Below are 23,387 nucleotides of genomic sequence, written 5' to 3'. Positions count from 1 at the left end.
AATTATACCACAATTCCTAGAGTAAGAACTATTTCTGGCCCAGCTACCCTAACTGATATAGTAATTTAATAAAGTTGCCTCCTGCAACAGCGAAATCTCCCTCTTCTGATTCCGAAATCTGTGGCCCTGCCCCTTTTCGTATGCAAACGATGTGATCTCTCAGCCATATGGGGCACAACTTTCTCTGTATCCTGAACCAGGGTTTCTAACGAGGGAAGAGTTGACATTCTCGTTGTTAGAAAACCAAATGTTTAATACACGGACTGGTTATTCTTCTTTAAAACACTACATCTTTCACTCTGTGCTTCCTCTAAAGTTCTGCTACTACACAAATGGACTGGGGAAACTCATGAACTTGCCAGTTTTAACATTTCAACTGTTTGTACAACTCCCAAAACTTTATTAATCTGGCCTTGATGCTTTCTGAGGATTTGGAGAACTGAAAAACTAAGAGCTTTACTATTTCAACAGAGTTTGTGAGATTAAGTAACTTCCTTCCTCTTTGAATGGACCCTTACCTGCCAGAAACTGGGGAGACTTCAAATGCTGCTGCAATCCTACCCAAGGCAGTAGGAGTCTATCTGACTACACAGACATTCTCCCTCCATTACTCAACAACATGTCAGGGTAGCATGTAACAGCCCAGCTCCTAAGCACCGTGCTCTCCCTAGCCCACGCGGGCGGGACACCAGGCACTAATACTTAGCACCCAATGAGGTTTGGGTAGCTGAAAGCCATAGCAGACACCTCCAGGTTCCAGCATCACTTTACTTTAATCCTGGCATGCTACCAAACTACTACCATTTTCTAAGTCTGCTGAAAGAAAGAGTTTGAAACACTGAATTAAGGGGAGAAGTGACTCTTACAAAAGTACTTCTTAAGGAAATCAGAAGACATTGTTGCTAAATACTGGAGTTCTTTTGGCTTTCTGGAAGAATTCAAGTTTGAAACAAAATTAAGTATTTGTGCTTGTTTAGTTTGAAACTTAAAAGCAGTATCTCTGAGATGTCAATTACCTAGTGTAAGGGAAATCATTTTAAATTATCAAAGTACTGACTATTTCAAATAGGTATCAAACCTCTCTAGTTAAATGGGCACAGGATCAAAACCATAAGGTGTTACTTTTTTCTTTCTTTTTTTTTTTTTTTTTAATGGATCAGGGGATTGAACATCTCACGCAGATAACAACAAAAAATGACAAAATCACAGTTGCCAGTACAAGGACAAAGAGATTATTATTTTAATTTTTTTAAAGTAACCTAGAATTAGTTGTATAACAAGAAAAGCATATAATGACATCTTTAAGGCTTCTAAAATTAGCTTCTGTGGAATCAACTAAAAAAAAAATCCTCTGCAAACAAAATCCATCATCTGTAATGCTTGAATTCTTCAGATAGAAGAGCAGTATGTTTTGCTTACTTGGTAAAATCAATAGAAGAGAGCAAAATCAGCAGTTTACTATGTACCCATGCTCCAGAATGTATCTTGGTGAGAGGGAAAAAGAACAGAGACAACTGTTCAAACTAATTCTGTCTTACCTATTTATTCTAGGAAGAGATAATAGAGTGTTATCTAGTCATCATTAGGCTAAGATTAAGAACTGAAAACCAGCCTACTGCAGGGAAGCAGAACTCACCTGGCTGCTCTTCACCTAACTTTAACATTCAGTTCTTACAAACCCAGGAAGCAGTAGTGGTCTAAAATGTAGCCAGATGAAAATCGTCACACTGAAATAGGGGAATGCCCAGGCTGGAGTGAATGAGTGGCTTAGGGATCCCTACAGAGAAGCAGCATCAGCTCCTAGACCTTCATCCTCATCAATGTTACTGTATTTATGATTTCTCAACATACTTCCTACTTCAGATGCACTTGCATTCTACCCTATCTCACTCTTTCCTCGGGTTCTCGGGGTAATACATACCTGTTCCTCTGATTTAAAAGAAAACGAGTGTGACAGTGACTGTAACAACAAAATCTCAAAAGCCAGTTAAAAACACAAAATTCCAACAGTATATGGTTACATATTATTTTTACCCCATCCAATTTTATATGCCAGTACAAGGACAAAGAGATTATTATTTTAATTTTTTTTAAAGTAACCTAGAATTAGTTGTTAACTGGCCACCACCTTAGGGACCTAGGAATATTGACTCAAACAGTTATTGCATATCTAACAGAAGGAACTAGGAGTTCCTTCAGTCTCTACAGCTTTCTCAGTGTTCTGAAAAACACACTCTTAGCTACTCTTTTTTGTTCTTCATTTTTCTCAATGAATAATTAAATTCTGCAACAGTTGAAAATTGATCTCATTTTTATGAATCAAGCTAAGCATATGAAGATAGTATCTTGGATCAAGAATTTTCCAAGTAAGTGTCTGATAAACAGCAATGTACTTTAAAAAGGTCAACTTATGCAGCTGGTGGGCAGCAGCCTCAGGCCTCACCGGCAGGAGTCTCACTATGATACCTTGCACTGCTCACTGCATCATCACACACACCACCACTAATTGTGGCTTCAGTCCCTACCTGCTCCCCCATCTCACTGGAAATTATAGTTGTCTCCATTCTTGCCTCCAAAGCACTGCTTTGCTTGGTAAAACATTCATTCTCAACTTTCGGTATTCCAGTCAGGTCCCTACAGATAGATCAGCTGCCCTTCTCCTAATATCCTGTATCTCTTCTATGAAAACACCAATCACATTTTATTACAGTTATCCAATTATCTTTTTCTTAGTCTGGGAGAATGTCTGTTCTTGTAAACTTTGACCCACACTTCGAATGCACAAGTGGTGGGGTAGGCCCATAACAAGTACTTACATAATTGTCGACTGAGTCTCTGAATGAATTAACTCTTCTGCCAGATCGTATCTTACTCTAAAGGTCAAACTCTAGCTATGTGAACAAGACATTAGTGATAGTAATAATAACCTAGACTCCCACTTGGTTCAAAAAAGTTGACTGGGGAGTGATGATTCGCATCTGTAACCCCAGAGCACTCAAGAGACTGAAGCAGAAGGATGACCATGAATTACAGAAAAGCCTGGACTACTCATTAAGACCTTGTTTCAAAGAAAAAGATGGTTGAAAAAAAAAAAAAAAAAAAGCAGGGCACTGGAAGATGGCTCAGTGACTGAAGCATTTGTTGTGCAAGCATGCAGAGCTGAATTGAAATCCCAAGCACCAGAGTAAAAGCCAGGTATGGCAGCATAGTCTGTAATCCCAGGACTGGGAAAGGAGAGACAGACAGATACTTAGAGCTCGCTGGACCAGCATGCTTAGCCAAATCAATAAGCTCCAAGTTCAGTGGGAGATCCTGTCTTAAAATATAAGGTTAAGAGTCATAAAGGATGACACTGGATATCAATCTCTGGTCTCCAAAGAACAAACACACGAGTGTACTTGGACCAATGTGCTCATTTGCACACACTCGCACACATACATACCACACACAAAAAAAATTTTAAAAAGATCAACTTTATGCAATCATTACCATGTCAACTATATATATATATGACTAAAAATATGTAACTTTTAAAGTCTCCTGAGCAATGAAACCAATGGGCTGACAACAACTTCACAGAGGATCATTATGACATGGCAATTCATGGATTTGAACAAGCATTAAATTCTGCTACCTGGGATTAATGAGAAAGCAAGTAAGTTAATAATTTATTATAAAAATCAACAAAACTATTATAACAAGTTCATTAATGTCTTCGTTTAGGGTTTCATTTCTGTGATGAAAACAACCAAAAGCAAGTTGGGGAGGAAAGGGTTTATTTCACTTCACTCACACTTCCATGTAACAGTTCATCATCAAAAGCAGTGAGAGCAGGAACCCAAGCAGGGAAGGAACATGGAGGCTGATGCACAGGCCATGGAGGCTTACACCCCAATGCTTGCTCAGCCTGCTTTCTTATAAAACCCTAGCTAAGAAAATGCCCTACAGTCTTGCCTACAGCCTAATCTATGGAAGCATTCTTAATTGAAGTTCCCTTCTCTCAGATGACTTTAGCTGCTATCAAGTTGACATAAAACTATCCAACACAATTAACTCTTTGTCAATTTGATATACAAACACTACAAACACATCACTGTAAAGCCATGACCTTTCCTTTTTTCTGTTTATCCCTAAGACCACACATTAATAGGAGCATCACAATATAAAACATTTTACAAACTTAAAAAGCCCTTCTGTTTTACAAATGCTTTTAAAAGTTCAGCCTCTTGGATAGCCTAGAGACCTAAGATAGAACCAAAAAAAAAAAAAAAAAAAAAAAAAAAGCCAATGTTATGATGCCTAATGATATTCTATTATACTCATAGATTGGTGCCTAGCCCAATTGTCACCAGAGAGGCTTCATCCAACAACTAATGGAACAGATGCAGAGACACACAGCCAAACATTAGGTGGGGCTTGAAGAATCCTGAGGAAGAGGAGGAAGAAGGATTACAGTTACCAGGGGCCATCAAGGACATGACAGGAGAAGCCACAGAATCAACTAACCTGGGCTCAAAGGGTCTCACAGAGACTGAACCAACAACCATGGAGCCTGCATGGGACTGACCTAGGCCCTCTGCATGTATGTTACAGTTGTGTAGTTTGGTCTTCTTGTGGGAGCAGGTGCTGCCTTTGACTCTTTTGCCGGCTTTTGAGACCCTCCCTATTCCTCCTACTCAGTTGCTCCCCATGGGGAGCACTCTATCTCTGGTTTTGTGAGGGCAGGAACTCAAGCAAGAGGCAGGAGCTGATATAGAGACCATGGAGGAGAGCTGCTTACTGGTTTGCTGCCAATGGCTTTCTTATAGAACCAGCTTTCTTTCTTTTTCTTTTTCAGATTTTTTTTATTTGAATTAGAAGCAAGATTGTTTTACATGACAATCCCAGTTCCCTTCTCCTCCCTTCCTCCCCTACCACTCCCTCAACTAAAACCCTACCTATTCTTTCTTCTATTCCCCCCCCCCACTCGACCTTTCTGCTCCCTCATAACCTCTGCATCTTTCCTCTTCTTCCCTTCTCACTCTTGTAGCTCCCTCCCCCCTCCTCCCATGCTCTCAATTTGCTCAGGGGATCTTGACCCTTTCCCCTTCTCCAGGGGGCCAAGTATGTCTCACTAAGGGTCCTCCTTGTTTACTAGCTTCTCTGGCAGTGTGGATTGTAGGCTGGTAAACCTTTGCTCTATGTCTAAAATCCATATATGAGCGAGTACATATCATGTTTGTCTTTTTGTGATTGGGTTACCTCGCTCAGAATGGTTTCTTCTAGTTCCATCCATTTTCCTGCAAATTTCAAGATTCCATTGTTTTTTTTCCGCTGAGTAGTACTCCATTGTGTAAATGTACCACATTTTCTCTATCCATTCTTCGGTTGAGGGGCATCTAGGCTGCTTCCAGTTACCAGCCTGCTTTCTTACAGAACCCAGAACCACCAGCCCAGGCATAGCACCACCAACCACAGGCTAGGCCCACCCCATCAAATACTAATTAAGAAAATGCTCTACATGCTTGCCTACAACCCAATCTCATGGAGGCATTTTAACAGGGTTCCTTTTCTCAAATGGCTTTAGCTTGTGTCAAGCTGACATCAAACTACCTTGCACAATCAGATTATCCAAACAAAACAATAGTAATTTTTTTTTAAACTTTAAAAGTTACCAATGTGAACTACCTGAGAGAAAAAACCTCTTTTATTTATTGGACATATCCTTGGGCAAGAAGGCCCTGGAGAACACGAAACCTTCTGTACTTCCCACAGTTCCTGAGAGTACCCGTCAAAGAACTGTTACAAGAACATACGCACTAATAAAGAAGATGGTAACTGAAAAGGGTGAAACACACTGTGAAGCCTGCATATTTTCCATTAAACATGGGTGAAACACAAAGGCCAGGCCACATCCCTTATAGAGTGAAATAATTATAAGTCCCTCCCCAGAGAACCTCCTCTCACAGAGCACTCTAACTGCTCTAACAGCTGGGCCCTGACCGACCCTACAGAGTCAAAAGCACTATCTCTGAACTTTGTCTCCAAGGAGCACAGGCAGCCACCCTCCTGGTTTCTTCGCCTCCCAATAAATCTCTTTGTGTGAAGTTTGTTATGCAGTGTGACTTTGTGGTATTCCTTGGCTCCCGACTGCCAGGAAACCTTTCCATCCAAGCTGTAATGCTTACAATCACTGAGTGAAAATTCAGAGTACTAGCAAAAGACAGTAAAAGTAATTTTTAAATGTGTAATTATTTTCTATGTCATAAATTAAAACAAAAATGCATTTTTATAGACTGTTCAGACAAGATTTTACTCATTTATATAACTATATATATATATATATATATAGTTATATATATGTATGAGTGTGTATATATATGTGTGTATATATATATATATATATATATATATATATATATATAATGTGACTTGCGATGCTGGGTTTTGAGGAGGAAACACAGAGATAAGAGTGGTCCTTATATTTCATAGAACACGGCTATCAATGTTGCACTACTATTAGTGTTGACATCACTTGACTCAGGTGGTGCTTTCCAGGTTTCTCCACTGTGAACACAACTCCCTTCTTTAGAAGAAGTTCCCTTAGGAGTAACCCTCTCTGAAGGCACAGGGGTTGTTACATTGCACCTTGTTGATGGAAAGCATTCATGTCAATCACTTGCAATCTCTCTACCTACAATATTCTATTTTCTTCTATATTTTTAAACACTATAAAATGCATACATAGCCATTTTCTGATTTGGGTTAACCCAATACTACGGTAAATATATTATTGCCTAAACTGTCCTATTTTTGGCTACTGGAGAATTCTTGCTATCAGTTCCTATATCCCCTACACATGTTATCAGTTGCTAAGTTTTTGATATCCTGTTCATTTTTCCTCTCACTGTTGCCCTGCTGTTCCTTCTTCTTTTTGAACGTCCTTGCTTTCTTACACACTAAAACGCTCTAGGCTTATCTTTCATATTCCAGTACTAGTCCAAGAAACCAAAATTTCTACAAGGATCATTGATGCCTTTGCTGGAATATAGTGTTATCATAGAAATCAACACAAGTACACTGGGTATGCTGATTACCACTATAGTATGCTTCTGAGGAGCCTCACATCTGACATGACAAACAAATATATGTGCATATGCTAGCTCATCTACTTAACCAAATTATTAAGTATTTCTTCCCATCCATTTCCATCTCTGGGAAGCCAAACTCAAGTTTTCATTTTAATACCTCCAATTCCAGTCCAGCACTGCATGGATGTTTAGCCATATTTCTTTGTAATCCTCCTTCCAAAAGGGAATTTGGTTCCATCTTAAACACTAGCATTGCTGAAAAAACAATACACAGAACTACAGACAAGTATAATTAGAATAAAGAGTCCCAAAATAACAAATTGGGTTAAAAACTAGAAATATTTATGCTCCACACATCAATACACATTAAGCAAAACAAGAATACTTCAGGGAAGCAAGCAGGATAATAAGGAAAGCTACCCCAACTCCCAGTCAATCAAAGAACTCCTAGTCCCACATGGATGCTCATCTACCTACAGTGGAAAGGGTTCTATTCATACACTGGTAACTCCAGTTCCATGATGGGTTATTATGTATTTGGTTTATTATGACATGAGATGAAAAAGCACAGTTTCTCATCAACACATTTTCTGCTTTCCACCTATGTGTCTATTTGGCACAGAACTTTCTGGATAATCTGTCTGTTTGCCACCCAACACTTCATCTATAATTTTTTTTCAACAGCCCACAGGTTCCTCTTCTGAGCAGCAAAGGCAACTGTGCATGGAGATAGCTACAGAGCACAAGGAGCTCTGGAACCCCACATTTACTATTCCCTTTTTGTAGGCAGAGACTAAGGCTTTAAGAGCCCCATCTGTACTCATAAAATGTAACAAAAGCCAAAACCCTATTCCTACCTTTAATTAACATCACTACCTAGACTTGGCAGATCTCCTTGTACCTTGTCCCCATCCCTTTAGTGTGCCAGGCTTGACCTCACTGTTGCAATGCACTCAATTTCCCCAGAATAAACCCCAGTCCCCGCCGCCCCGTCAGACAATGGCATCTGGTTTGATGGCATGAACCCTAAATGCTGTCTTCCCTTTCCTACTTCACGTCCCCTCTCTGTATAGAAGTCCTCCTGTTAGGTCTGCTCCCTCAGGGCTAAGTACATACTTCTCTTTAGAGGAAAAATGCTAGGTTCTTTGAGGGCTCTACAATCAAACAGTTGAGTTAAATCTGACTTGCCACTTCCTGACTACCCTGACTCCTGGCCATTTCATTTCTGCATCTCCAAGGAACTAAGATTACACATCTTATAGCACTACCAGTACTCGAGTAGCATCCGCTGAAGCACACACAGCTCACTGCCTCTTGAACAAGGCTTCACCATTCTTCTTTGATATAACAGAACTGTTCACCAGGCTCTCACCAGGAACACAAAAGCTGTGGATTACTCTTCAATCATAAAACTTCCGAAAGACCCATTAGCTTTTCAGTATGAAACATCAAGGGACACACTCCAGGACTCTGATCTTTTCATCTCAAAATCATGCTCTCCTGTATTAAGCAACTCCAATTAGTGGGAAACCCAACCAATCCTTGCCTTGGCCTGAGTAAAGCCAAACGCTTTATATTGTCAAGCCACAACCCGTCTGTACCCTTCTGGCTATGAAGGGTAGCCATTCCCCTCACTAAGCAATGTACTTGTCTGCCCTTACCCAGAGCCAACGGGAACAGCATCATCCTTAGATGAATGATCCAATGTCATTTTTTTCCTTAAGCTATGTCCATTATTTTCCATTTCCCTCAGAAGAGGTTAGAATTTAATAACTAACATGTTCTTTAAAAGGTGGTAAATTTTTTTAGTTTTGGTTTTTTTCCCTCTGCTCTGGCTCTCAAGTTTTCCAGATAGCCCTTTCAGAAATGAATAAAAGTGAAGAAAAGTTCTATGAAGCTGGAAAACACAAGCCAATAGATAGATGCTATTTGCCACGGGTCCAGCATTCTGTACCTATACTTGTGAGTAATTCCTGTCATAAAGATGCTGTTCCTAACTTAATACGGAAAAATAGTCATTTTTTTTAACCAGATTTGAAAGTTACAATGCTATTCCTTCACATATTAATGACTCGGATTCTTTTTATGTCTTACCCTCAGTATCCGTGGGAAGGCTCACCTACCTAAGTTAGGGCAGACTACAAACTTGACCAAAGAATCATGACATTAGCTAATCTTTATAAGCATCAAAAGCCACAAGTGCCCATGCACCTTAATACACTGGCTCAGATAACCATGCACAGCAGGCTGTGACCAGGGTGACCAAATTAAATGGAAACCGTATCCATCCCCCTATGTAAGCTCATGGACACTACTTTTAAAGTTAATTGCGTTACTTTTTAGAACATGTCTTAGATGTAGAAAAATCAGCCATTTCACTTACAGTGTAACAACCAAAATTATTTCACAATGGATGAATTTTTTCATGAATTTTAATGATTTTAAACCTACAAGCCCCAGATCTTCCAAATGTTAACAGTCTATCACATCTATCTGTGTTGCTACACATATACAAAATGCTCAACCATAGAAACAAGTTGCTGCCATTGTTCTTTAACTCATCAGTGACTTTCTTAAGAATGAATCCATACAATAAATCAAAAAATTAAATACTGGTACAGCAATAGAATCCAGAGAGCCTATTTGTATTTCTCCACTCATGCCAAAAGACAGTCTCTTTCAAATTAAAAAATATTTTTCCAAAATAATGATTTAAAGATTCTTCCAAGAAAAAGCATGACACAATTCACAAATCATTTCTTCATGAAGATAGTGTCTCTCTTGTCTAGGGTCCTAATCAACAGCATCTTTGCTTCTAATTTAGCCTTCAATAAAAATGCAGTGTCCACGGTTTGCCAAGAATCAGCAAACAAAAGCACTCTTTTCTTGATTAATGAGAACAATAAATTAATTTACAGAAATTTGGACAAGTCTCTTGAACTCCGGGAAATCATCTAGCAAGGAACTGTACAACAATCTGAAATTCTTATTAATCCGCTTATCATCTGTTTTCAAGCTGGCAAAAGAAGATCGATACAGTATTAACAAAGTGTGTGCTAAAAGTAGTATTTACAAGCTATGCCAGCAATAAGACCACTTTATCTTAACAACTCTCTGGATGGGATACACACACCAAATCTTAAGATTGTTCTTAGTTGTCTATCTTCCATGTTATATAAATTTGAATACCACTCTAGCACAAAGAAAACTAACCTCTTCAGTATGTTCAGTTCTGGCAAAGAAAGACAATTCACAGGTTTCCACTCACATTAGACCCACAACAACATGCCATTTCCCTGACAAAGAAAAATATTAAACATACCATGGTCCTACTGCTAAAAAAAAGAAAGAACCCATTTACCCATACATACACCTATCTGTGGAAGGCATATTTATGAATGTACTAGTGTTATTTCAAGCTAACTAAATTATGAAACTTTATTCCTTTAATTCAACTTTTCTATTTTTCACAATACACATACATAAAATGTAATTTTAAAAGCATTTTTTTAAATTTAGGGCATTGCAGCAAATGTTCTTTAATATGTCAGTGTGCCTTTCTTAAGAAGCAGTCCATACAATAACCACCAGAACCATACAACTATCAAAATCAAGAAGTTGAATACTGCTACAGTACCAGAATCTAAAGACCTTATTCCTAGTTCTCCAATCATGCCAAAAGATAGTGTCTCTTTCAAGTCAAAAAATACTTTTTCAGCCAGGCAGTGCCTTTAATCCTAGCACTCAAGAGGCAGAGGCAGGTAAATCTCTAAATTCAAGGCCAGTCTGGTCTACAGAGTAAGTTCCAGAATGGCTAGGGCTAAACAGAAAAACCCTGTCTTGAAGAAAAACAAAACAAAACGAAAATCACTTTTTCAAAATAATAACCTAGAGATTCTTCAAAATAAAAGCACATAATAATACAACAAAATGGTCATAAAAAGGGTTAAAATTTTTGATAAAAATGCAAAACATAAAGATAGAAACATTTCACTACAAAAGAAATAAATAAAATTCTAGGTTTATTTATAACCTCCAATGGCTAAGTGGTAGAGGAACATTCTGTTCACTTGCCAACCAACCATACTGCCAAAAGTAAAAGGATGACACAATTTTAAGGTTGCAGAAGATCTCAATGAAGTCACTACAGTATACTCCAGTATCCCATCTCCTTTCCCTTTGTTCCCTTTAGTGACTGAATATCACTACAAATAAATAAATAAATAAATAAATAAATAAATAAATAAATAAATAGTCCCATACTTTGATGGGCTTCGATTTTAATATGAAATTAATCCCAGCACTCAGGAGGCAGACCCAGGCGGATCTCTCTGAGTTCAAGGCCAGCCTGATTATACAGTAAGTGCCAGAACTATATAGAAAGACCCTGTCTCAAAGAAAAGAAATTTCTTCCATTTATTTTAAGGTACATGATGTGACTATTTTTCCTGCTTTAGCTAAATATGTAACAGGCAATCCCTGATACATGGTTCACTAACAAAAATGTAGTAAGTCTCTCTGTAGTTGCATTTTTCTTAACTAGAGTCTGCAAAAAAACTTATTTTTAATGAAAATATAGAACTACCATTTATGCAATGATGAATACACCTCATTAATACCACATTACACACTGCTGCACAGTAAGAGTTATTGTTAGTGGGCCATGGGTGTGGATATATGTATAAACACATACTCACACACATATAACCAATTATGATGTGCATAAATTTAGGTCTGCCTATTTTTAAATTATTTTTAAAAAAACTTTTTGAAGACTGGAGAGACGGGTCTGCAGTTAGATCGAAGCCCCAGGTTTGGTTTCCAGTACGCATATGGTGGCTCATAACCATCTTTAACTCCAGTTTCAGGAATCCAGTGTCCTCTCCTGGCTACCCTAGGTCAAAGGCACTAGGTAGGCTCAATACCCAGTAATAAAATAATACCCAGTAATGAAATAAAAATTATATATTTAACATTTTCAAAATTGCCCTTCATTAAATATCTAATCTTTTAAATCCTCCCAATCTATCCCATGCATTGAGGTAACTTAAAAATTTCTCTTTCCTGTATGCACTATCTTTCTGATCATCCCCTTATATGTTTTCTTGACAAAACAAAACAAATAAAAGAAACCTCACTGCCTCTCATGTTTGCTCCACCAACTCTAAGGGGAAAAAAGAAAACAAAATCACAGTATGATCACTACACTACCCTCCCACATCCCAGCTTGCTATCACTATGAAGACGACCCAAAAAATAAACAGAAAGGAAAGAGAACTGATATGGACCATGAAACTATCCTCTAGATTAGCAGCTCTCAACCCCTTTGAAAACTACATACCAGATGTCCTGCAGGTATTTGCATTATAATTCATAAGAGTAGCAAAAATTACAGTTATGAAGTCAAAACAAAATAATGTTACAGCTAGGGGGCGGGGGATCATCAAAGCACGAGGATCACAGCATTAGGAAGGCAGAGGACCATTGGTCCAGAGGTATTGAGCATCAACTTGATACAAATCTGGACTTACCTAGGAGACAAGCCTCCGGGCAAACCTAAGAGGGTTCATCTTGATTAGGCTCATCAAGATTGGAAGACCCATCCCAGGAGTGGGCAGGTCCATTCCCTGTACACGGGCTGTGGACTCTATGAAAAGGAGAAAGTGACTGGGCACCAGCACTTGTCCTCCCTCCTCTCCTAACTGTTCATGTGACCAGCTGCATCAAATTCCTGCCACCATGATCTTCTTCCCAGAGGGGCCTGTGCCTCAGAACTGTAAGCCAAAATAAACCCTTTCTCCTTAAAGGTGATTTTGTCAAGGAAGCTTGTCACAGCGGCAGGAAAGTGACTATGACAGAAGCAGAAATGTAAAAGAGCCAGTCTTTCTTACCTATTGCATGAATCTGATTCTGAGGAGAGAAGAATATCAGTACAACTAGAAGAATCATCCGGTCTCTCAGGCTCCGACTGCCCTGGGGAGTCCAGTTTGGACTGAGGAAAGTGGTTTGTTACTGAGACTGTATCCGAGAAGTTCACATTATATTCTTGTCCTAACAAGGAAATATAAAACTTTTTAAAAAATTAAAGAGGACCTTAAAATGCATACCCCTATATTTCTTTAATATTGCTATTTCTACTTTAAAAATAGAAGTAAAAGAATACTGATTCTAAACCTGTAAAATAAGAAATGACAAATTATTGCTACTATATCTCATTTATGTTTTCCAGGATTAATTCATTGCAGAGGCAGGTGGATTTCTCTGAGTTGAAGACCAGCCTGGTCTACAAGAGCTAGTTCCAGGACAGCCTCCAAAGCAGAGAAACCCTGTCTTGAATTCCATCCCTCTAAAAAAGTAAAGTTTTCTTTAAAACCAGAGATGGGAATGCCTCACCATTCTAATGAAGTTTCTATCAGCAGATTACTAAGGAATAATTGCATATTCCAAAATCAAAGAACTGTGGCAAATTAACAAAGCAGACTCAACTAATTAGGAAATCATACTATTTGTCACAACATGGTATCAAACATCTATGGACCCGTTAAATAAACTATTCACTTTAAGGAAAAGGAAAACCACTCAGACATAGGAATCTTGCCACTTGATCTGACACATCACATTTCTGTACATCCTTTGTCATATTCTGTTTTCAAAGTTTCTTTTTATAAAGATAAAGATATAGATACAGGAACACCTAAGGGTGGTTTGAAAGAATATGACATACAGGCATAGCCAAATGTTTGAAAATAAAAGTGCAAGTGCCAGATTGTCTGCTACCTAGGACTCTCTCTTTTATAGTGTGTGCCAATACTGTGGGGATTTTCATCTGTGCTATCCTGACAATTCAGAAAATGAATAAATAAATAACTAAAAGCAACTGCTAAACTTCTGTTAGCAGAGAAAATTTATTGAATAGGACAAATTCTTTAAAAACAAAACCACCTCCCAAATTCATATACCCAGTATTTCCTCAATGTTGGTTGTGCAGAAGGATGGCATTCATCACTAGTGTAAGTTCCTAATGTTTCCTAAGTACCAATAAACTAATATGACCAAGTCAGAGTCACACCCTCTGGCGTTCATCAGGGAGAGATAAAGGGCATTAACCAGTGACTTTCCAGAAGGTTCAGAACTTCCTCTTACAAACATAGAACCATTGAAAACTTCAGAAGGCCTGCTTCTAAAGCTTTCACACAGGGTTCAAAACAGAAGCTACAATAAGTGAAGGAACTAAAATCTGAGGGAAAAAGAATCTATTCACAACATGATCTTTCTATCCATGTCTCTTTAATATTCCAACACAAGTTCTTGGGGGGTACCAGTATATATACGTTTGCAACAGTAATTCTTTTTGACAATACAATGTGAGGTTTCAGTTTCTCAGGGTCAGCAAGACAGATAAGATTTACACACAGAGCAATAACTGTCAGTTTTCATTTAGAAGTGACATGACTAGTGAAGGCTCCTTGGTGGGGTCAACTAAGGATTAAATCAAGATGGGAGTCTAAAGGCAGAAAGCAATCATATGCTTAACTATATTCTTTTAGTGTGACTAAGTATTTAAGCTAAAATTTTATTGATCAGCAGATCTTATGAGTAACGTAAAATTGTCCTTTCTCCATGCACCCTTCCAAACTTTCTACACACCATTTTTCCAATGGAAGAGGTAAGCTAAGGACAGTAATTAGGCAATCTGCATAAACAGCAGAGGAAATACGTGCAGCATGTTGTAGCACCTTCACTGTGGTTCGCTGCTAAAAGAAGCTTTTTAAATCTAAAGATAGCACCTACTGCTTTAAGGCTGTGGATCAAAGAGCAGAGAGTATTTAAGTTTAATTTGCACAAGAAATGGAACCTGGCCATGGCTGTGGCACGGGTCTTCAGGAAAAGTTCTGAGATGAGCAAATGGGCTGATTACCTTTGTCGTTATCTTCTCAGGGAAAACACGAGCAGTAAATCTCTAAGCTAAGTAAGATCTTGGGTTAATAAACTGGGATGAAGGTAAATGGAAGAAGTTTGAGAATCTATTAGTTCAGGTTTACTTGAGGTTACTGCTTCTCTTTAAGTTTCCAGAAATGCCAGTGAGGTAAAACTAGGGCATGCTTATTTTCTATGTTATCTAAGTGGCTATGAATCACCAGTTTTAGGCATGTAGTAATTCTATGTCCTTGAATATCTGGGAATGTCTTAAAGACCAAATGTCTGCCAGTAAAGCTAATTGCAGGAAGGCAGATCTCTGATTACACTGGAGAAGGGAACAGAGGCCTGGTGCTGGGAAACAGGTTTCACACATAGCTCAGGAATGGTATCAATATACCCTAACTTCATAGGGGAAACTGTGCCCAATAAATGACCAGATAGTGCTGAACTGCAGGAAATAAATCCCAAGTCTGTAACAGATGGGAATAAGCTACAACAAGAATTCTTACAGTAAGAAATAGCCACTTTATTCACAAGGCTATAACTCCAACATTCCTTATGTTTTAGTTTAAATCCTCCATACAAAATCCTTGACTCTGATGGGTTGACCTGTGAAATGAGGCTGTTTAATTACTGTATGATCTTGCAGCTTGTAGCATAGAATGAGTAGGGGAACCAATCACCCAGGAAACCCCACCTACCCAGACCATTCAATCACTCAATAGTCGGTGGAGAATGCCGTCAAACTGGCAGATACGGGGATAGGAATTCAACTAGCTTAACTATCAATTTGACACAATCTAGAACCATATGAAAGAAAACCTCAGTTGAGAAATTCCCTAGACTAGACTGGCCTGTGAGTATGTCTGTGGAAGGACTGTCTTGATTGCTAATTAATGTAAGAGGACCTAGTTCACTAAATATAGGTAGTAACATTCCTGGATAGACAGGACTCAACTACATAAGAAAGCTGGCTGAATATAAACTAGCCTGAGAGCCAAGTAGTAAGCATGGTTCTTGCTGTACTTCTCTGACTGTGAGGTGAGTCTCTTAGTTGTAACTCATGCTGTTTGGAACAAGCAAGCTGACCTGTCTTCAAGTCCCTGGTCCCGACATCAATAACAGACTGTGACCTGGGTCACTATGCTTTTGTTTTAGTAAGTCTTACCTGTGATTGCAGACGACAGCTTCTCCACAGGTCCATCTTTTCCTATTACTATAGCTTTAGACATTATGCCAGTTTTCTTGTATCCTTTTTTGGCCTGATCCACCAGGAGCTGGAATTCATTTTGATGCTTTTTACCTGAAATTCAAAAGAACTGAGAATGGGTGAACCAAGTAAAGGGACAAACCGAGTTTCAGGTGCAAAGTTGCTCAGTATCATCATTATCAGAATCACCTCCACTGAATGCAGAAGCTGCCACACAGAAGACCACAGAGACTTAGGGGCAGCTGACAGATATCTCCATGTCTTTCCCTTCCCCAGGAGCAAACATGGATACATGACATAATTTGCTACTCTGGGTTTTTTTCTCCCCTCCCCAAACCCTAATATGTGGAGTCTTCCCACAGAGCATGGAATACAGACTGATAACAACTTCCTCCCTGCCACTGTACTTTCTCATTCTGTTTCAGTGAGACAAGGATTTACTTTGTAGCCTTTGTAGACAGGACTCAAACTCATAATCCTCCTGCCTCAACTTCCCAAATGCTGGAGTTTCAGGCATGTGCCACTACACCCAATGATTGACACTTCCAAAATACATCCACAAGATGGCTTTCTAATGGCTTTCAAGATACACAAGACTACTAACACAAAAGCAGAAGGCTCTAGAAAAATAGGCTTACAATAATGTTTTCCTAACATTTGTTTCCCAGCAGAATCCTCTTGACATTTTACATCCTCAGATCACCAATGTCTCCTGTTTTAAGATACATAACACCATCTTTACTACCACTTCACCTCAAAACAAAATTTCATAACCCTGATTTCAAGGTCCTCATTACAGAGATTGACAATACACTCCTGGAAAACTCTCTGTGTTGGAGCACAAAAGTTAGGACACTTACTTGTGAGTCTGAGCCATGGTTCCAGCAGCTATAGTTGTACCATACTTACCGGTAAGTATGGTTCATGGTTCAAAATAATATTGTCTGTACATGCCCTCAAATTTTAGGAAACTAATACTACAATGGTGAAAACAAAATTTTGAGAATTTCCCATACATAGCCAACAATATACTTTCTAACACTGGTTTCTTCTACATTTAGCACAATACAGGAGTAAGGGGTGCATTGGAATGAATGTCTACATAGGTGTGTCCACGGCTACCCTTCTGGGATTCTAGACATTCAATGCCTTGATCTATAGTTGAACTGCAAGGTTCAAAGAACAAGTTGGACACACAAAATGGGACAGAGGTAAAAGCCACCAGCCTTGGGGCAGCAAATAGATTAATGGAAATGGGTTAAGTTGTAAGAGTTGTAAGAGCTAGTTAGTAACAAACCTGAGCTATTGGCCCAGCATTTATAATAAAAAAAAAAAAAAAAAAAAAAAAAAAAAAAAAAAAAAAGCCTAGGATCCATTGGTCTGGAAAGATGGGTCAGAGTTAAAGAATGGGCTATACTTCTAGAGGACCTGGATTCAATTCCCACCACTGACATGGTGGCTAACAACTGTCTGTGACTCCAGGTCTAGGGGATCTGATACCCACCTCTGGCCTCTGAAGGTACTGTACACACATAGTGCACAGACATAGATGCAGGCAAAAATACTCATATACATAAAAATAAATAAGTCATTTTAAAAAATTAAATCTAGTATTCTAACCAGGTGCCACTCACAGTGGGCAGGTCTTCCTGTCTTAACATTCAAGATATCCCCACAGGCATTCCCAGAGGTCCATCTCCCAAGTGATTCTAAAGTTGAAAACCTCTACAGCCATTTTCCTTTTTTTTTTTTTTTCTAAGCCACCAGGAAACAGCATTGTTGCTGAAAGTTTGCTCAAAAACCCCTGAAGTAATCAAATTAACAGTTAGAAAGGCTTAATGACTTTACTCCTAAAGTATTAAGAGCTCAGATTTATAATGTCTTTTCTTGGTTGAATCTAGTTACTCCACAGTGAGCACAGAAACAAAAACTAAATAGCAGCCACCATTCTGGCTCTAATTCAAGAAGTCCAAAATTGCTGCAAAGAAAATAAATAATGCCAACAGATTATGACTAATAAAATTGTTCCCACTCATCATTTCATTTATCTTAGAAGATCTGCTATTTGACAAGGAGCACTGTAGAATCTAAAATATGAGTTTGAGTTATATGCCCTGAATTTTCCTCTTAAAAATTTTAAGTGGTTCTGGGGACTGCAAAAGTGGCTTAGCAATTAACAGAACTGGCTGCTCTTGCAGAGGATCCAGGTTTGGTTACCAGAACTCACAGTGGCTCACAACCATCCATAACTACAGTTCCAGGAGGTCCCACCCCTTCTTCTGACCTCTGTGGGTACCAGACATATGTATGGTGCACAGACATACATGCAGGCAAAACACACATACATATAACTGATCCTTAAAAAAATTAAGTGCCTTGACTAGTTATGGAAGCTGATGAATAAGTTCATGTCCATCAACTCAAATGACTGTGGCTCATTTTATGCTCTTCAAACAAACTCCATCACAGCCTCTTTATGGACCCTCTTAAGTAAACCCCACAAGACCAATATATATATGGATTTATTTTAAGAGAAACTATCTTCTTCCATACACCACTACTCCTTGTCTGTGTATACATGCTCTATCATCCTAGCCATTATCATGAAACAATTGTATGTGTTTAATTAAAGCTCAACCCCTAGCTCATGCTCTTGACTTCACCACAAAGACCTCATATATAGAATCTTTTTAAAACCATCTGTCTTAATTAGGGTTTCTATTGTTGTGCAGAGACACCAGGACAATGGCAACTCTTAAAAAGGAAAACATTTAATTAGGTAGCTTACCGTTCAGAGGTTTAGTCCATCATCATCACGGTGGGACATAGTGGTGTGCAGGTAGACATGGTGCTAGAGCGGTACCTGAGAGTTCAACATCTTGCACAGGCAATAGGAAGTGGTCTGAGACACTGGGTGTGCCTTAAGCATATATAAGACCTCAAAGTCCACCTCCACAGTAACATACTTCCTCCAACAAGGTCACACCTACTCCAACAAAGTCACACTTCCTAACAGTGCCACTCCTGTGGTAGAATATTATTTTAAGGTGTGTGACTTTTGTTTATTTTGCATTTGTTTAACCCTGTGAAGCTGTGATTCTTTGCCTATCTAAAACACCTGACGTCTAATTAAGAGGCAAATTGGCTGAACCCCCAATGCAGAGTCAGGAGCAAGGATAGGCAGGGCTGGCAGGCAGAGAGTATAAATAGAAGAAGTGAGGAAGAGAGGGCGAGGAGCCAGAGAACAAGGAGAGGAAGATGTCAGGGGCCAGCCACCCAGCCACCCATGGAGAAAGAAGGAAAGTAAGACATACAGAAGTAAGAAAGATAAAAGCCCAGAGGGAAAAGGTAGATGGGTTAATTTAAGAAAAGCTGACTAGAAAGAAGCCAAGCTAAGGCCAAACATTCATAACTAAGCATAAGCCTCTGTGTGTGAGTTATTTGGAAGCTGGGTGGTGGCCCCCTCAAAAAAGCCAAAAGAAAAAAAGAGCAAAAACATTTCAAACAACACACTCCCTTTGGGGGCCATTTTCTTTCAAACCACCACACTCCACTCTCTGGCCCCCAAAGGCTTGTAGCCATTATCATAAAGCAAAAATGTATTCAGTCCAAATTCAAAAGTCCCCAGAATCTATAACAGTCTGACACTTATTTAAAAGTCCAAAGTTCAAAGTCTCTTCTGAGCTTCATGCAATTTCTTGACTGTAATCCCCTATAAAATATAAAAACTTAGTATAGCTCAGGGACTGGCTTTTCATTTCTTAATGAAACAGAGGGCAGAATGGAGGGTACCAACATGCAACAAGAATGGTAAAGGGAAATACGGTTTTGTGAAATTTGTTTCTATAACATGTACATTGATGGGGGATGTCCTTCTTTCTGTATGCTGTGAATGTTTCTCTTATTTGTTGGTGAATAAATGCTGATTGGCTGGTAGACAGACAAGAAGTATAGGCAGGGCTACCAGACTAGGAATACTGAGAAGAGGAAAACAGAGAGACTCTCGAGGGAAATGCCATGTAGCTGCCGAAGAAATAACATGCCAGAGCATTGGGTAAGCCACAGCCTCATGGCATTAGATACTTTAATAGAAATGGGTTGATAATTAAGAGAGAGTTAGCCAATAGCCATCGGCCAAACAGTTTATAATTAATATAAGCCTCTGTGTGTTTATTTGGGACTAAATGGCTGTAGGATGGAACAGGACAGAAACTTCCATCATTACTACATAGTTAGTGGTGGTATAAGAAGCATTTCTGGCTATGGGCTGCATTCCAAAAGCCTAAAAGATACTGAGATAAGTACCTCTCAACTTTTACAAAAAAAAAAACAACTCAACTTTAAACTCACCTCCAGCTACCACATTTTTCTACTCTCCCTGACACAGTAATACTTCGCCAAAGAGCTGACTACTTTTTGGTTGTAAGCCTAGCCTTTAATGGCTGAGCCATCTTTCCTGCCCAAGCTATCTACTTTTTTTTCTCTTTTTTCAAGACAGAGTTTCTCTGTGTAGCTTTGTAGACCAGGCTAGCCTCGAACTCACTCACAGAGATCCGCCTACCTCTGCCTCCTGAGTGCTGGAATTAAAGGCCTTCACCATTGCCACACGGCTTTTGTTTGTTTTTATCCTTTTTTATTACTGTCTACTTTTTTAATGGTCTCACTTCTTCCAATTTGGTCTCAACCAACTGAGTACTTCTGACTCCTCCTTTCCATGAAACCATTCTAGAAGAAAGCACGCTGTCAAGGTTTGCTGATACAAACTCAAAAATCTACTGCCCCCCCCCACTGCTTTTCACATATTTCCCAGCAACAGGTGGAGCACAATTCATGCTTCCATCTGTCTACAAAACCCCAAACTACACTCTCAGTTCTCCTTCTCCCTCAAGTATATACGATGGCAGTTTTCTTTGTAGGTGGGCTCCTCTTCCCTATATTCTAAAACAGGGTATTTCAGAGTACAGCACAGCTAAAGATTCCTGAAATTCTTCCTTCAAAGACTTTTCTTTTGGAGACAGGTCCTGGAATATATATCAGGCTAACCTCAAACATACAATCCCTTGCCTCAGCTTCCTGATTGCTACCATACCTGGCTTAAGATATCATTTTTAAGTGAAAGCACAAAAAGTATAGCCAATCGATCTTGAATTCTGATACACATATTCTCAGAAATGGATGACAGAACAGGAATGTCAAAAAAAGATGAACAAAAGTATTTCTGACAGGAGAAAATTAGGACATAGATATTAGAATGTTAGGAAAATTACATATGACACTGTGAGTGTGACAGTTTCCTAATTCCTACCTCTTCTGATGGCTCTGACCTGTCTGTAACTCCTGTTCCAGTGGGTCAGCCACCCTCTTCTGACCAGGGCTGCACATGATGTACAAACATGCATATGGGCAAAATAGCCATGTACATATATAACAATTAAAATAATATAAAAAAGTAAAGAGGATGTGGCAAAGCACATGCAGCCTGAAGAGCCTAAATTGCTCATTCCCTGGCTCTGAGGTGATGTGCTAGCTAGTTTTATGTTAATTAGACACAAACTAGAGTCATTTGGGAGAGGGAATTGCAAGGGACAACCACAAGATTGGCCTGTGATCGATGACTAATGTGGGAGGGCCCAGATCACTCAGGGTGGTGCCACTCTTGGGCTGGTGGTCCTGATTGCTTTTAAAAAGCAGACTGAGCAAGATATGAGAAGAAGTAAGTAACACTCCTCAGTGGTCCCTGTATCAACTCCTGCCTAGAGTTCCTGCCAGACTTTCCTAGACCATAGACTACACACAGTAAGATGAAATACACTTTCCTCCTCAGGTTGCTTTTGGTCATGGGATTTAGTACAGCAATAGAAGCCCTAACACTGGCAGGTGAATTGGCTTTGCTTTTGAGGCATTATCTGGGGATTCTGCTTGAGGTCCCGTATTTTATGAGGCTTTCCTGCCTGGTCTGATAGGGATGCAAGCCACTCTTCTGGTGTGGACTCCAGAAATTGTTCTGCCTGTCCTTTCAGACAACCAGGAGTAACTAACTGGCTTCTTTCACAGATGTCTGGAGCTGTCTTCTCTCCACAGTTGCCTTCTCACTGGTACTATGCCACAAATTCTGGCTACCTTGGCTGCCAAGAACTATGATGTCTGTCTCAGCTCAATGGTAGCAACAGGTTTCGCATGGTATTGCCTGAAAACTGCTACCAGACTACAGTGTTTTCCATCTTGTTTTCCCCTCACAGTCCTGTGCCACCTGTTTGCCAACATCTAAGACAAACATTAACATATATTTCACCAGATAAATTTGGGGAGGGAACGATGGAGGAAAGTCAGTCAAGTCCATTACTCCATCTGCCTCAAAGTAGAACTGTACACTTATTTTTACATTTTGGAGAGGGAGAAAATTGGATAGAGAGAAAATTTTGCTACATTGCTGACCTGCCAAGATTTGAGGCCCACTCTACAGGACAGTATCTGTGCCCATTACTGTAAGCTAGTGGCGGTAGAATACATGGAAGCTATTACTGCTGTTTTGTCAAATGAACATGCTATGACCATTAAAATGCTTTCTAATATTTATGTTCATGCTTGCTGCCAGTTTGGTGAGAGAAACTACTCTCTGCAGTGGTGGCATTTACTGCAGAAACTCAGAATTGGCTCAAAGTATTGAGAGTGACTGTTCAATGGGCAGCTGTAAAAGAGACACCTACACCATTGGAAGGCTGTCTTCTGAACCTTATATAGGGCTGCACCCTTGAACTTACAGCAGCTACAATTATGGCACAATAGAGGCCCTGTTAACATTCTGACAGGGCCCTCATGAGCCCCCAAGCCCTGAGAATCAATAGGTAGTTATAGTTTTCATCAGTTGTATAAACAATAGTAAGGTGCCAGTGCTCCTGTAAATAACCACTCACCCACACTGCTGTGAACAATTCTAATTCAACTCACTGAGGCACACGAACACAGACAAGAAGAAAATGAGTAGGTTAATCTGATCAAATACATCGTAAACATGTACTCCACCAGACACATACTGTAGTAACTACATCTCCTGGGGGAAGGTAGTTTTTTGTCAGCTGACACAAGCTAGGGTCTTTTGGGAAGAGGAAACCTCAGGTAAGACAATGCCCCATCATTCTGACCTGTAGGCAAGCCTGTGGGGCATTTTCTTGATTAATAATTGATAA

At 39.3% G+C, this 23,387-nt stretch overlaps 1 protein-coding gene across 3 annotated transcripts in view; it reads right to left on the bottom strand.

Annotated features, from left to right (window-relative positions):
* The window catches only part of Rad18 (RAD18 E3 ubiquitin protein ligase), a 76,605-nt gene that overhangs the window by 16,938 nt on the left and 36,280 nt on the right, over positions 1–23,387 (bottom strand). For 2 of the 3 annotated variants that reach the window (XM_027429037.2, XM_027429038.2), the window contains exons 10-11: positions 16,159–16,293; positions 12,962–13,121 (exon numbers count right to left, since the gene is read on the bottom strand). In XM_027429037.2, coding sequence (XP_027284838.1) covers positions 12,962–13,121; positions 16,159–16,293 — 295 coding nt within the window. Of the gene's footprint in view, positions 1–12,601; positions 12,718–12,961; positions 13,122–16,158; positions 16,294–23,387 lie in introns of all 3 variants that reach the window. The other variant, XR_003487612.2, reaches the window with a different exon arrangement.

The sequence above is a fragment of the Cricetulus griseus genome, chromosome 8 (genome assembly GCF_003668045.3).
Source record: "Cricetulus griseus strain 17A/GY chromosome 8, alternate assembly CriGri-PICRH-1.0, whole genome shotgun sequence".
NCBI classification, from domain to species: domain Eukaryota; kingdom Metazoa; phylum Chordata; class Mammalia; order Rodentia; family Cricetidae; genus Cricetulus; species Cricetulus griseus.
Note: the sequence above shows the minus strand (reverse complement) of the source record. Positions and strands in the feature narration are given on the sequence as shown.